The sequence below is a fragment of the Ostrinia nubilalis genome, chromosome 5, assembly GCF_963855985.1.
Source record: "Ostrinia nubilalis chromosome 5, ilOstNubi1.1, whole genome shotgun sequence".
In the NCBI taxonomy this organism is placed as follows: domain Eukaryota; kingdom Metazoa; phylum Arthropoda; class Insecta; order Lepidoptera; family Crambidae; genus Ostrinia; species Ostrinia nubilalis.
In genome coordinates, this window is record NC_087092.1 from 12826198 (window position 1) to 12843380 (window position 17183).

General features: G+C 36.4%; 1 protein-coding gene across 1 annotated transcript in view; it reads right to left on the bottom strand.

The window, feature by feature from the left end:
- Window positions 1-17183, bottom strand: part of LOC135071961 (syntaxin-1A) — a 58802-nt gene that overhangs the window by 25485 nt on the left and 16134 nt on the right. The window contains exon 2 of the mRNA XM_063965867.1: window positions 15987-16070. Within this exon, the coding sequence (XP_063821937.1) occupies window positions 15987-16070 (84 nt within the window). The remainder of the gene's footprint in view (window positions 1-15986; window positions 16071-17183) is intronic.

The following is a 17183-nucleotide window of genomic DNA, read 5'->3' on the forward strand; positions in this document are numbered from 1 at the left end:
TCTACACAACATTAAATATGGTACGTGGACTCACTGGCAACAGGCCAACCACAGAGCAAACGCTTTTGCTACGCTTTGTTAACCAACTATGTTACCAAAACAAATATGTATATTCGACAACGAATACACCTACATATTAAAAAAAAAAGATTGAAAGATCAGTATCAAATGAATTAAGAAAGTTAAAGCAATAACGCTCTTTGTTTAATTAAACTTCGCTTAACAATTTTAATACCTAATAGGGATTGAAATAGGCCCTCAAGTTATTCTGAACTAAACCGAATTTCCTTATAATATGTAAGTCCGATGGTTATAGACAGGAACATGTGAATATGCTAATTTGAAGATTAAAATCAGTATAAATGTACTTCGCTGTTCTTTAAGTGCAGTAAAAATAATCCGTAAGTTTGGTGTTAGAATGATTGATTAATCACAGAAAATGACTCACATAAAATCCACCTGCTGTTTGTATAAACAGCGCGATAAAGTTTCAAGTTGTTGGGTAAATGAAGCCAATTGACGGAACAGCAAGCAAGTTATTGGATAAACAAAAAGTAACTTTGTCTCAATTTTGAACTTTGTGAAATAAGTCGGGTCTTCTAAAATATCGAATTGGCGTGCGCTGGGGTGTATTTTAGTTTTAAAGCAACATGCATAACATTTTGCTTTACACGCTACGGTTCTTCAGCCACATCTATAATGTCAACATACTTTTTTAGCGTATGTACCATAATCAGGTACAAATCGCAAGCGAAGTTCACGGCCGGAGAGTATCGGCACAGTAGATAAATCAAACAGTACGGAAGCTTCATACAAACGCTCGAAATCAGACTCACGCACACAGACGCACGCTTTACACGAGCTCTAAGCGAACCTCGCAGTCCATCCGTCGCGAGTGTCGCGCGCGTTGTGTTTTAAGTAATAATTTTATTGCATGCACTGTCCGCTGTATTTTTAAAAACATGCTACGAGTGTATGTGTATCTGTCACCGTAAAATTGTGAATTCCGTTAGATTATAATTTGACGTAGTTAGATTACAATCTAACCTAACCTAACCCACTGTTAGTTTACAATCTCACGCGTTTTATTATAAACTGACGAAGTTCCCAATTTCACGTTGACATATCTATTACGTAGTATACGGCTGCTTGAACTCGGCATCTTCAAAACCAGAACTTTCAACTTCGTAATAATTCTGAATTGTAAAAATGATTAAATATTACTTTTTAAGTAAAGTGCTTACATTTATGATTTTGTAATAGTTCTTTTTAAATTACGTAATTACGCTTTTTAACAATGTGTTCTATTTGATAAAGTAATTTGCTCCGCACGCTTTTGTACTAAGTGATGAACTGTATTTAAAATGAGGCAATAGGTATGTGAAAGTAAGTATCCGGTATTTTATTTATGAGAATAGATCTTCTACCGGCCTCTAATAGTACTTAATCAATTTATTCGATTATGTATTCGATCATTATTAGAACCTAATTAACGTTTTATTTTTTTGTTAAGTACTTAGTCAATTAATTTATTCCATTAGTTATTTGATAATAAAAAACCTAAATAAACGTTATAATAAATAAGTAAGTAAGAACCTTATTAATTTTATAAAGATTAAGAGTGCCAACCCTAACACTCAGTTGAAGTGTAGGTATTTAACTCGCCGAAAGGGCTAAGCTTCCGTACTGCTTTAGCTCATATATATACTGTGGTATCGGTTCGATAGTAGGCGGTCGTTCTCGCGACACTATGACTCACCAATTAATCAGATTATGGCGATAAGCGCTATCGTCCGGTCGCTCGATACCTCGCCAATCGTTTTGTGACGTCTACCTACACTGAGAGCACTCGCCTCGCTTTACATTGAGGTGGCTTTTAGTTGTAGAGCTCTTTGCATGGCAAATTCGAAAGCTGCAACCGTCTGCAATATTTTCGATCAAAATATTCTAACATGAAATGCGATGATAAATTATTCCTGACTAACAATTACCAAGTCTAATCGCAATAGAAAGCTTATTCGTATCTTCGAATGCTTTAGAGATATTTGTCCAAAGCTGATGCACCTTTTACTATTCGGAAACGGTATTACCCGCTTGTATGGTCAATTTGTGCAAATGTGCTTAATAAAACTGTTTGCGTGCATCTTCGTTGACATTGGTTATATCCATTGTACAAATTACTTCATTCAAACTTTGAGTCTCTAGATCTTGTTTTGCCAAAAGGGTGACGTCATTTCTTAGATGGATCATTAAGATCAACTCGAAATTGTACAGAATATGTTACGTCTTACTTGACTCATGACATTATCTGCCATCTTATACGTACAGGTCTGTGCCTAGAGTCACAAATCTACAAGCAATTATTAAACCTATCCAAAACAAGTAATAATACTAGATCTAAAAAGTAAATTGCCCTTGGGAGCTTGTTCCATGGCAGCAATTCTTCACAATCGTCGACCGCTCTTACCCTAATAATAAGCTAGCAAAAGGAAAAATATTTGCAGGGCCTACTATAACACGAATACCGCCATTTTCCGTCAGAAAATGTGGTGCGAATGTGAGTAAAATACTAAGTACGTGCATAACAAAAACTAATTCCCGTGAAAAAGCGGGAAATGAGAATTTTTACGATTGCATAGTTTTGCTCTTTCGACGTGTAAGCATTCGAAAGCTTTGCACCTCGATACGAACTGAAACAAGGAAAGTAAACCTAAAAACAAATGTACGGATTTATGTGTTTGCCGATAAAGTCTTGGTTAAGGTCTTTCCACCTTTTATGTTAAATCAGCCCGGCGGGTTGTTGAATTTATTTCTGGAATGAGAATGAGTTTCGGCATAATTACGTAACCTGTAGGCAACAAAGAAAATATTAACATTCTCACAGCACCCTGAAAAGTTCGTGACTTGACGGCAATTAAATTGGATTTTCGATGTTCTCTCTGAAGTCTATTATGTGGCTCTCGAATCGAATGGGCGATCCATTAATAGTTTCCTCTTTCAGACGTGACCATAAAAGAAAAGAAAATAGCTTCCATTAATCCCGGGCGTAGGCATTGTGATGGTGGGTATCTAAGCCCGAATGGAGTCTCAAATGGGGCATATCCACGAGGTACTTAGTACATATTCTCGTAATGAGCGCGGCAGCTCGCGTCGTATGGTAGCAAGCACGTCTCCCTCACATACACATAATAACATGTAAATGAATTGCACGATTATGATGAATACCAAGCGCAGCCTGAATATTTATAGCGCCGGGTTCTGTTGAGCGAGTTGTGCCGTGGATTAAATGAAAAACGGACGATGTATTCACGTCACGAAAGCAAACGGGGACGCGTTATTTCATTGTGCTGGCAAAAGGGCAAAGAAAACCCATAAAACTATAAGTTCTGCAAACTTATAGGAGTTGCTCGGTAGGCTGTATGCAATTCTCCATTGTTACCTCTTGCCTACTCACGGCTGTTTGCCTTTGTCTGCCTTTCAATGGTCTGTCCTTTTGAAGTGATGAAGTTTTCATCACTTCATAAGTATTTCTTTAAGCATTAATTTAAACGAGTTCATTTCGATAATAAGAGTAAAAAAATGTAACTACATATTGATTAAATAAAGAAGTCCTCGCTGTGGCTGAACCTACAAAAGCAGGAGAATATTGCAACACAGACAAGAAAGGGTTATTACTTGGGTACAAGTAAGGAAATTAATTTTAACTGTGTACTACAATGCAACGAGCATCATTCCCACAATTAAGTAGCATCGTGTATAATGCGGTATCGACTTCATCTAGGACCTTGTCGTATGAGGCTAACGTGGGAATATCTGGAAATTACCTGCTGTTCTGTATGTGATACTAATCTATTATAATGTCTATAATTTTAATGGCATTGCTTTAACAGTTGACAGATCTATAGCTAACGGATAACTGCATTGTCTGCATTAAAGTAAATATTAAAGCTAATACAGTCGTCTTTAGCTTATTCTGGCAGAACACTAGAACAACTGAGAAATTAGATTTTTAAGAAAACAAATTCCGCATAAACGTTGATTTTCAATTGTTCTAATGGTGTACTGTACCTATCTACATTGATAGTGAACTCGAGACCTACTGACGACAGCACATCCAAGCTAGGCATTGTAGATTGTAGCAAGTTATGATATTCGAAAGAGGTTGAAATAACCTGTCTCCCTTTATAGGGTGAGGTATCATCGTAGAAGCGATAAAAAAGAAATAATGTGCTCTAAGCTTTTACACTCTGTGAAAAAGTCTCGGGGAGTTGGTAAACAATTTTCATAAGTCCTAACGATTTCTATTCTATTTCAGAAATCGCTTTAACTTTACGGGTCATCCAAGCGCAATGCGCCGGGGGCGTTAGCATTTGGATTAAACGATAAAAATAAATAAACGTTGGCGTGAGAGAGCAACGCCTACAGAATATTATTTTAATAACATTATTTATTCAAATAAACTGGAGCTTTTATCGAACAAACTGGAAATTTCATATTGTACTTGTTTTGTACTCTTGATTATTTCGAGCCTGAAGCTAAAAAGTCTATAGGCAAAATAATGAAACGAAAATACTGTTCCAATATAGCTTTTAGCAAGCATCGATGATTGTCCCTGCCTGCTCTACGAGGATTATAAAAACGTGAAAATGGTTTTAAAGCTTGTGCGTTTGTAGTAAGTACTAAGCTGAGTTGACTACTGACTGGTTGGATTTCAAATGGCAATGCCAGATTTTGTATGGAAAGTGGCGTCTTTTTTTTTTCGCGCGGCCATCGACCAAACTTTGTTTTTTGATTACAAAATAGTGTAATAAACCAAACTTACTATGGCATGTATACCTCTAAACGCAGTCTGAACTGAGTTACGAGCATTAGAAGTTTGATGATTTTCATACTAGATTTGCTTTTTGTGCGCAAGTTTTGTAAGAAATTGCAACAAAATATTGCGCTATTTTTTTGTTGCGCTGATTCTGCTCCATACTGATGTCTGGAGCCTTTAATGGATGGTACTGTTTGTTTATACATACAATCTCACTATTTTGTTGCAATTTCTTACAAAACTTTGCGCGCAAAAAGCAAATCTAGTATGAAAATCATTAAACTTCTAATGCTCGTAACTCAGTTCAGACTGAGTTTAGAGGTATACATGTCATAGTAAGTTTGGTTTATTATACTATTTTGTAATCAAAAAACAAAGTTTGGTCGATGGCCGCGCGAAAAAAAAAAGACGCCAATTTCCGGCATTGTCTTTTGCTTTCACCTATGTCGCAGATCATTTTTTTTATTCCGGCTAAAGTTTGTTAGTGGATTAGTTGTTGTAGGTAGAAACATTACTGTGTTGACATAGTAATATCATTGCGTGTTAGATCACAATACCAGTTATAAATACCGGTTTCTGTTTATTTATTATTGATCATGTGATGATTAAACACAAACATACTTTTCTGTGACACAACATAGGTAATTATTCGATGTGATTTTGTAAATACAATCGTATAATGAGTATGAGTGGAATACTAAGAATTTTAATAGATAATTTTCCTTAAATCTCATTATAATTTTCAGTTAAAAGTATTTATCAAAATACGCGATTCATAATTCATGTTTGATCAATGATCGGAATTCAACGGCTTTTTTATATTATACGCTTACAAAGCACCATTTAGCTACCAGTTTTGATGCTTGGGCCTGAATTCGGTAGCCAACTTGCATATTTCATTGAATGAGAGCCGACCCGAGCTTTCATAAGTAGTGACTTGTCGATTAAAGGGCAAATTTTCATTCATAAATAAGGTCTTACTTAGCCTTTTGTGTACATTTTTAATAATATTTGTGAAATTACTGAATGAAAGATTTGAATTAGGTCAGCACCCATAAAAACATTTAAATGAAAATAGTCCAGTCAATAAAGTATTATAGATGGAAATCCGTGGAACACAATTTTTGACTTCGGGACTTTATTTAGACTAGTCAGGAGGTGAACATAGCAAAAGTCCCCGCCCTTAGCCCTTCAGCCGGCGGGGAGAGGGGGGTTCAAAGGTACCACTTTTCGGTTTTTCGCTTAATCCTCGGAAACTATGCGTCCTAGTGACATGGCTACTATGAACCAAAAAAAGCTTATTCAATTTGCTACAGGTGAGATACTCAAGTTTTTCTATATCTTGTATAGTTTTCGCGGCATCTGCTCTAGAAGGTCTGTAATATTGGAAATTTTATTTTTGTCTTACATGTTTCCATCAGGAGAAAATCGACTAAATCAACATTGAGCTAATATTCTAGACATGCGGGAGCATGTTAAGCCTAGGTCCAGGGAGGGGACTGCACCGTGCGTATATTTAAACGAACCAATTGGAGCCACTTTTGACTCCTCATCACTCAAAAAGTACTGTGCATTAACACTTTAAATTTGGCTCATGTGTTGAGACTTGCAAGATAAACATCAGCTTCAAAATTCATAAATATACCTCAAACGGTTCTTTGGGTATCGACGTCTAAAAATCTACATGGCTGACCTATAAGACCAAATTCTAACCACTTCCAGATGACCTTGAAGTTTCAAATTTGGCATCCAGATAGGTAGCTGTGTAAATACAAAGGAACAAATAAAAAACCAGTAAATTTTAACATTTCACAGGTAATAGATAGATTTTAGTGTCCTAAATGTCGATTTTTGAACGTCAATACCTAAATAACCGTTTGAGATATATTTGGGTCATTCTAAGTTAAGAGGTACTTTCGATGGCAAGGGCAAAAAAGTACATTTTTTTAATTCTAACTACCTAATTAACCTATTTATTGCTTAAAACTAAATGTCTTCTACATGCTCACTTAATTTTATTACAGAAATGTACACAGTTTAGTCACAATAAGTTCTAATACAAGAAAAAAGTCACTCCCCTGGGCTGTCCCAAACCCGACTTTATTTGTAAACCAGTTATTATGAATGTATTAAAATTGAATAATTACTTCATCATCATTAATTTTATACAGAACAATAACTTAGGAACACTGTCTTATAAGTCAAATTACATAAATTCAAATTTTTCATAAATAATATCAATGCCGAAATTTGTCCTCCGTATTTTGTGTCTCGTCCCCTGGCTTTTTGTTTTTGTTTAAAAATCAGTTTTGTTTTACTATTTTGTGGAAGTTGTGGCCTTTAGTGCATAGGATGTAACGTGAAGCTATCAACAAGAGGCGCATAAGCCGACTGCGAAGTCATTTTAACCGCCATTTCAATCACGCCGCTCGCTGGGTGTAGAAGTGTTGAGTGAATGCAGTCTTTCCTCTGGTAAGTTTTATTTAGCAATTATTTGTTAAAATACTAATGTAAACTTCAATATTTACTATGAATAGTGCATACATTGTTACGTTTGGTTGTGAATTGCGTACGAGAAACACTTTTACGGCTATTTTAGATATTGATCGAAAATGTATCTCCCCTGGCGTATTTCCCCTGGCTTTTTTGATGGCAGGGGAGATTCTTAATGTCCAGGGAAGATACATTTGTATGCGTTTTCATGAATACTTCTATATTTTTCTCTGAACCTTTATTTGGCATTATGTATATCTTAACTTTACAATTTAATATTACTTTTTTACAGAAAAAATGGCATCTAGAAAGCTAAAGCGCTTGAGAAAACCTGCCCGAATATGAAAACTTTCACCGTAGATATACCGTAGACATACTATCGGAAAAAGCAGCAACATTTGGTTCTACTGAAGGTATAATAAATACTTTTTTAGGCACAGTAAAGGTTCACCATGTTACCGGTTGCGTATTTATACCTAATTGGCTGACATTATAAAAAGTTTGAGATGCTTCTGTGACTCCAGAGTTATGTCATCATTTTGAATTGGGTACCTACTTTGGATTATCCATAAACACCTACTAAAGTCTTTGTTTCTGTGAAGGAAGCTACGCAAAATCTTTTCGTCCAAAATACCTCAGTGCCTATAGACAAAAGTCTTCAATCAAGCAACCTGAAGTGGCAATGGCCATGACACATAGTACGCAGAACTAACGGCCGATGGGGCAGCAAGGTTCTGGAGTGGAGACCTCGTACCGGAATGCGCAGTGTAGGACGTCCACCCACAAGGTGGACCGACGACCTCATAAGGGTAGCAGGAAAGGGCTGGATGCAGGCCGCCACCAACCGGCTATTGTGGAAATCATTGGGGGAAGCCGATTTTCAGCAGTGGACGTCCTATGGCTGAAATAATGATTATGAATAATTGATGATGATGTTTCTTTAATCTCCTGGGATCAGGTTTTAAATAAACTACCCTACCCTAAGTTAAAATTGAGAGGGCAGCATTTTTTTATGCTTTAATGAATCTATTGATGTCTTTGAACGCAGGTATTACATAAAGATTTTTTCAAATTCTCAATTCAAATGGTTGTTTAAGTACAAGAAAAGTTCAATACTGTTTCAGAGAAGTTTTTGTTTCTTTTTATTTCGTTATTGACTATTGATAATTGTTTTGATGGAAAGTAAAAGTAAGAACCTTTTTATGTTTTGTACCTAGGCTTAAAATACATTTTTGTTAACAAAGTTTGCTAAAAAATGAAAAGTCTTATTATAAATAATTCATAATTAAAATTAAAATAAATAAATAAAGTTGATTCCTAAAAATAACACTGTTTTTAGTATGTCTATGTCTCTTCCCTGTCCATAATGTTTCCTCCCCTGTGCACCTTGTCTCTACCCTGGACTGAGTATTTACCCTGGTCGCTTATAAAACCAGAAAAAACCAACAAATTGACTGGCCACTTTGTAAACATTTTCAACTTAAAGGTTTCCATAAAACAGATATATACTTAAGTAAAAATATTTAAAAAAATGCCGTGCCGTCGCTCCATACAACACATTACCTCTTAACTTAGAATGACCCATTTATGAAATTTGAAGCTAATGTTTATCTTGCAAGTCTCAACACATGAGCCAAATTTGAAGTGTTAATGCACAGTACTTTTTGAGTAATAAGGAGTCAAAAGTGGCTCCAATTGGTTCGTTTAAATATACGCACGGTGCAGTCCCCTCCCTGGAACTAGGCTTAACATGCTCCCGCATGTCTAGAATATTAGCTCAATGTTGATTCAGTCGATTTTCTCCTGATGGGAATATGTAAGATAAAATTAAAATTTCCAATATTACAGACCTTCTAGAGCAGATACCGTGAAAATTATACAAGATATAGAAAAACTTGACTATCTGACCTGTAGCAAATTGAATAAGCTTTTTTTTGGTTCATAGTAGCCATGTCACTAGGATGCATAGTTTCCGAGGATTAAGCGAAAAACCGAAAAGTGGTACCTTTAAACCCCCCTCTCCCCGCCGGCTCAAGGGCTAAGGGCGGGGACTTTTGCTATGTTCACCTCCCAACTAGTCTAAATAAAGTCCCGAGGTCAGAAATTGTGTTCCAGGGATTTCTCTCTACACCGTCGTTAAAGCATTCATTGACTGGACTAAAACAAAAGCGCACAACCTAATTTATGTCAAAATATAAAAAATATCTAGAATAGCGGAAATCTATGTCACGCACAATTTGAAACGTTTCTTGATGCAGAAAATACTACAAATACCTACACATAAATAATTGTTATATCAATCGGCCACAATGACAGTTTACATAGTGTCGATAAATACTAGTTATAAATAAATAATGAGTATTTAACACAAGTAGGCACGAAACACGTCATGCGTATTGGGGTCGTGAAACACCCCGAAAAGAATCAAAGTTTGTTTACGATCGAAACAGTCGTCGTTTCGTGCCGTGCATAAGTACGAGGTTCCACGAAATGGAACTCTATTCTAATTATGTACTGCTGATTGCATGCGGTATCGATGCTGCCAATGATAGTTCTTTCAGGTATCGAGTTCGAGATGATAGTTTGTCTATCTGTGTACCATTCTTCAATCCGTAACATCCTCATCTTTTGTATTTAAAAAGTAATAACTTACTTTCGTATTTCCCCAACATTACTACAAGAGATTCTTGGTCGATTATAAAACGTAATATGTACATAAAATCATAACGACAAGAATTTTATAAGCATCGATTGATATCAGCGTTACATTATAATCATTAATCTGCATACGAGTACAGTTAATCGATTGCCTCTATAAAATAATGCATAACACGGACGGAACACGAAACATCAATTAAACTTTCGCTGATAACATATTTAGCACTACAGTCCAAATCATTCCATCTTTGTATGTGTATTATTTGTGTATTCATAGAAAAAGTTCGTCGAACAAACCAATTCCTGATAAGTTCTGACGTAAATGTAGCCATTTCAGTTCGCGCGAAACAATCACACAAGTGATTTGTTTGAGATTTGTGGTTTAGTTGTATTATTTTTCCACAAAAAACAGTGGTGTATTTGAAAAATTAGCGATACTTATAAACTAAAAAGCTTTTCTTTAGATAGATAGATAAAAGGTTATATGCAAAACACTTCATTTACATTTACCTGTTGCGAATCCCTAATTGATGGAGTACAATCTGAATAGGAACTGTCAAATGTCGGGAGTTCGAACAGTCCATAGGACGAAGTGCACTATTATTGCCTATGGATATTTTTGGAACTATTGACCAATTCCAATCGTCGGAGTGACTTTCATGAATAGTGAATGGTTCAAAAATACGCGGATAACTAAGATCTGAGAAATCCTCAATGAAATTCAGCTACAGATTCCAATTGGGAGATACGAGTACATGCCAATATCACCAATATAATAGGTTGACGTGTGAAAATACGGTACAATGTGCCATGTTATAATTGAATTATCAATTAGTCACAGCCGATGTAATAGTTCACTAAAACGCAAGCGTCCCCTAATCTGGAGATATTGGATTAGTCGAAACTTGGATATTAATTTGCGAGTTCAAATGCATCCGGGGATTAAACCGAATCATGAATATTATGATAGCGGTACTTATTTGTGGATATGCATGTTTAATTTTAACAATTATTATTACTAAAGACGAACAAAGTATTTATTAAATAGAAGTTATGCGTGGTTTGAAATTCTGTTACACACTTGTCAAAATGATAACTCATTTTTATCTACATAAGTTATTTTTGTTTGTAAATATATTTGTTAGGCGGATAAGATTATATCCGTCACTGGAGTTATTTGACTGATAAAGAATATACTTTGTGTTCCCGAGGAAATCTAAGGGATTAGCGCTATAGTTTTTTGTGTGAAAATCCACAGCAGCAAAAGCAAAATAATGTAAGTCCATTGTAAGCTTAAAGCCGAAAAAAATGTTTAATAAAACGAGCAAACAGCGAAGGAGGCTTCGTCGCGTTTAAATAGGGTAGAAAATTACCGTCATTTGCAGTTCGCAGCGCCTAAGATACAAGCTGTCGTCACAATACGACACGACCAAGGAAAAATATGATGCTCGTTACAAACAGAGCACGGAATGCTCAAGTCGTAAGAACAAAAGTATCAAAACAATCCTCCAAATCAATATTAGTACTACGCGACACTCACATCGGCAGTACGTGTTCAATAAATATACTCAACATCAAATAAACCGCACCTTCCGCGACGCGAACTTTAACGATTTTCTTCTGACACAATCATGGTGGCCCAACAATATTGGTGTTATTTGAAAGCCCAATAAATACCCTTAAAGAAAAACACATTTAATTTCTTAATAAATGATTAACATATACCATAAATGTGACTTGAAAAAATACCTCACTTTGGGCCCACCTATGGGATCAATTAGACCAGTTTTTATGGTTATAAAACCAAATAATGATCTCACGTGTCCTCTTTAAGGGGGCGTCCATAAATTACGTGAGACTTTTAGGGGGGGGGGAGGGGGTCAACGAAAACCTCACTAAATCTCACGTGGGGGAGAGGGGGGGTCTCGGAAAATATCACGTAATTTTTCCCGCAAGAAATAGAGTAAAATTGCAAGAAAACTGGGTTATTGAAGTAAAAAAAAATGATTTTTTTTATGATGATAATGACAATTTATTCCAAACCGTCTAAATCAAATTAAACTAAAAATGCCTCCATTTGCATTTGTGAACACTAAAGATGCAGAATAAATGTCGAAATTAAGAAAATTCGAAATAAAAAAAAAACGTTATCGGCATCGCTATTGCGTAAAAATTTGACCAAGTGCGTGTCTTGCCACGCGCAGTGTAGAGTTCCGTAGTTGTCTGTCGTTACCACAATATATTTCAGAAGCAAGCTACTTCATCTAAAGTCACTTTTCATATTTTCTTCTAAGGATTTTTTACTGGTTAAGAAATTGTATAATACACGAGTCAAATGACTATTACTCTTAAACTAAGTAATGTATCTTAACCGTTATAGTTTTCCTTGAAAAAAATAATCCCCACTTTACATGCAGGGGAGCTACCATAGAAAAAAAAATTTTTTTTTTTCAAAATTTTATTTTACCGTTTTGTCAGCGTGATTAATATACATACCTTCACAAAATTACAGCTCCCCAGTGCCAATAGTTTCCAAGCGAAACCTCGGACAGACAGACAGACATATCGAAACTATACGGGTTCCTTGTCAGGACTACGGAACCCTAAAAAATGACATTACATACGTATGAAAATATTATGTATTCGTAGTTAAAGTAACCAATAGTCAAATTTGACATGATGTCAAATGACAAGTGGTTAAATAACAGAAAACAATGTTTTTTATAACAATGTTTAACTTGACTTTTAGTACATTTTTTAACTATTAGTTTACATTTTATTAATATTTAACCATTAGTAGCAAAATTTAACAATTAGTTATTTTAACTATGAATCAAAAAACTGGTCCTAGGTTGAAGCAATTGCTTGTCTTACTAAACGACGGGAAGCTACGGAACGAACCCTGCACTGCGCGTGGCACGACACTGGGTTACTGATTTTTTCATATAAATCTAATAGACTCGAAGCGTAGACATTGCAAAATAGGCATTTTAATTTTAATTATCACGTGAGATTAGGGGGGTGGGGGAGGGGGTCAGGCAAAATCTCACCAAATCTCACCAAGGGGGGTGGGGGGGTTGAAAAATGGCCAAAATTGTCTCACGTAATTTATGGACGCCCCCTAACAGATGGATAGCGATTAATCCCAACTTAACAGTTTTATAGCCATAAAAGTTGGCTCTAGCGTAACTACCTATTTTTTGAAGAAGTGACTCTGGATCCTTCTAAAGACACATTTTTGGGATAAAAACTTTTCCTTTAATGAAATGAAGGTTAGAACTAGGCTTTCAAATGCTGCCAATATTGGTGGGAAGTGGGGAAGCATACGTTTGAAAATGCTTGTCGCGGGAGGTGCGATTTATTTGATGTCGAGTGTATTAGCAGTTGGCTCCTCTTCGTCCATTCTGTCCAATTACCTCCCGACTCTTGACTTCCTGATGCTTCGTTCCTTTAGACGTTCCAAGAGAACCCCTCAGGCTACGGGGAGCGAATATGAAAGGCATTTATTCCGTTTGCCCGCCTGCAGCTGACGTTGATGTTTATTATTACTGAATATCATTTTTATTATAGTAATATATCTGACGTCTTTGAGTCGAGCTTAGCAAATGGTTGCATTTTATACTTCTAATACTAAAATATCAATTCCCGTTTTTACTCGTATACCTAACGGCAAACGCTAACTACACGCGATTTCTACAGGAAAAATTATAATATTAACATTAGTTCTGTTTTATCATAGTATACAAAAAATCGTACAATATTATGTCTTAATCGTCATTTGAAACGATTACAGCGTTCAAATGCAGTATAATTATAGCAATAATTTTGTTTGACATAAATACTAGGTACCTATATCAGAAAGTTACAAAATGCTATCAGCTGTTAGTGAGTCCATTGTATTCTGCACGCATTGTATTTATTTTGTTCTTTGTTTATTCACGTGTGAAATCAATTGAATTATCCCGAGTCAAAATGAAAATCCGATGCAATTCGTTGTCGGAACACTCCAATTTATCAGATGGAGAGGGCGCATACGTTCCGCAAACAAAATGCCTAAATCTCGGAAATACAGAGATAACAGTTTGTATTTTTTGATAGGTTTAAAAAAAAAAACTGTTATCTCTGTATTTCCGAGGTATCACGATAAAATAGCTAGAGAGGAGATTGCCAGTCGATAAATACTTTGCTAGGGTTGTCAGATCTAGACATATTCCACTTTCAGAATAATTTGCTTAAGCATTTCATTCCTCAAAAGATGTACGTTATTGAAATTCAGTGTGCTTAGTGCGAGTTTACACCAAACTTCATCGCTAACAACTGCGTAAAGAATGACAGCGTTCCTAGCGGATACTTTCAAGAACTAAAATCTTCATAGATTTTTTTGACGCATTCGCTAGCGACGACGTTCAATGCAAACTCGAACTAAGCATCCTGATGTTTATGCAAAACGACAACACAAAATGCAGCCTCCAGTAAGAAGTCACCTGGCAATAATATCACCATCTCAGTGATTCTGTAACTAAACGGATACTCCGTAAGTTAAATCGATTAGGAATTGCTTGATCAAAGGGATTGAGCACTCGATAGCAACGAACCGGTGACCTATAGACAGGCACTTTTTCACGCTAACAGCTTTTGAACGTACGTTCGTGTAAAAAGCCTAACTGTGTCCACAGCCGAGCGTGCTCGGCCGTCCGGCATGTCCATGCAAATACACATAAACAAGTTACGTTGATCAAACAACCCTAGCAATATCGGGGATTGCGAACGCACTACAAAGGCTAAACAATAGAGCACAACAAGCTGAAACTTTTATGAATGCAGCGCATATTCAATAGAATGTACATTTCGCTACCCGTTCGGTGTCGTGTAACTCTGCACCATGCGGAGTTTTGTTTTGTGTTTATTCTAAAACACCGCTTGTCTTGAGTTGGATTGGAACACGCTCGAAGAAAAAGTTGTGTAGAATCTATTTGTTCGTTACTTTTTGAAAGTTGCACAAGTTGCTATGGTCTGTTTAGACTGCGTTGTTAGTAATTAGTAAACTAAGTACAACTTTCCAGTTTCTATTTCTGCTTATAGGGATTAAGAGCTTAAAATTAATTTGGCAAACAATCGCATTCCAGTCCCAAACTAGACATGAAATAAAGGAGATTAGATGTAAGAAGTTGTAACATCCTGGACCTAATAATGTCCCTGTAGACACTCATCGCTATATCCTTTGTGGAGAGAGAATTCCTAATGGATTAGTAGCTAGCCGCCCGAGCGTGCGTCCGTGCGCGGAGCTTTAAGCTCAATTGGTGACCGTGTTTGAATTGAAACACCCAATGGCCGAAGCAATTTGCATGGCAAATTTAGTGGACCTACCGGGTAAAATATTTAATGAACTGCTTTGTTTTTGTAACAAAATATTGCGCGCCCTCGCTCCTGTTTATAAAGAGACATAATTTAGAGCCGCCGCTAACACCATTAATTTAATTAACGCCCACAGTCTGCAGTTTGTGTCGCAGTCAATATATTCAGTCATCGCAGTCAGTACGGGTCTGGTAGTATAGTATAGGTTTATACCAAGTTAATAAAATGTTGATTGCTTAAATAAGCTTACATAACGTGGGAACGGGATTACGTTTTGCTGATATTTCAAGGCCGCAGGGCTCGCTCCCGTTGCGTGCGAGAATGAAGGCCCTATTTTTAGAGTTCGTTTGAATTAAACTTCGTTGTCGAGTAGTGTATGGAGGTGAACATTTTATTAGTATGTTTCAGGTGCTTAAAAGTGTAACACAGAACTTCTAACAAGGTTCAGGTTTCCCGAAACCATACTCCCACACAAGGGTAGGAATATTACACTGTTCATGTTAGTCATGTCATGATTCTATCGTCAGGTAAAAATGGAACATTGAATTCATGTATGGGTAAGTATATCAAGTGGATCGTCTAGTCGCGTGCCGCCATGCATGCCTAAGAAGATTGGTTTTCATCAAGCAAAGGAGACTCTTTTGTAAAAGTATTTAGAGCTCACCTCACTGAAGAATTCATCCATGTAGCCGCCCTCGACAGCGACGTTGACATCGTCGGGCCCGACGTCGTCATCGTCGCTTTGCGCCTGTAACAAAAGCACATTAATTAAAATAAAATAAAGTATAAATAAATAGTTAAAGCTTATCGTATTATGAACATAAGAGCTTATTACATACAAATAATACCGTAAGTACCGTAACGTCGATAAATAATATTCTGATAGCAAAAACGTTATTTGGCGGGATTCGATAACCACCGCGACCGCGCGTTTTCAGTGGTTTTTGTTAATGAGACATTTATTTGCAATATCCGGTACAAATTCTGGTCATTAATATTATAATATCAGAAACCAAACTGCTGCCAATTATAATTATGTACGTTATGTTTTACAAGAATGGGATGTTTTTGATTCTTATTAATTGGAAGGAACCCTCATGTTCCAACCCAAATTACTTTCGTCATATCCAATTCAGAACAACCGTGAAATTCCGCAACCGAAAACGTTAATAAGCCAACACAACACAATATTGACGTAGATAAGAAATAATGGTGAATTTCGGGCTACGTTTGAGAAGTACACTCGAAAGTTTGCTAAGAGACATTAATTAATGACTTCTCAGTTCCTCACAAAACCCCCCTAATGTATGGTTATGTTAGGTTTTAACAATTTAGCTTGAAGTGCGTTGGCAGATATCCAGTATATGGAGCGGTGGGTATAATTTGCACGTTTTCCCCTCATAATAACGTTGTGAACGGTGAATCGTTTTTGCGTAATTCTAAATTATATCTAAAAAGGTCTGTAGATGTTATTTTCATACTCGTTCGTGTTGTAACAGAAGCACGGCACGTACGGTGAGCAACAGAATCAACTTTGAGTCGGACGTTATTCAATTACCGAGAAAGTCCGTATTCGCCACAAAGGCCTACCCTGGAGTGCGGACACATTTACGAGTATGTCTAGTGACTGAGAGCCGGGGAAATTTAATTGCGCGGTCAAGATGTTTTCCATAGTATTGAGAGTGAGTACATATCTGATGTCTGTAGAGTGGAATGAATAAGTAAACGAGCCGAGAACGACCCTTTTTTAGATGCTATCAAAGAATTTGTCAAATTAGAATAATACCGAAACGAATAAGTAGTATACGATAAAAATCTTTAACACTGTACAGTGTACACGTTTCAGATATAATCCCTACAG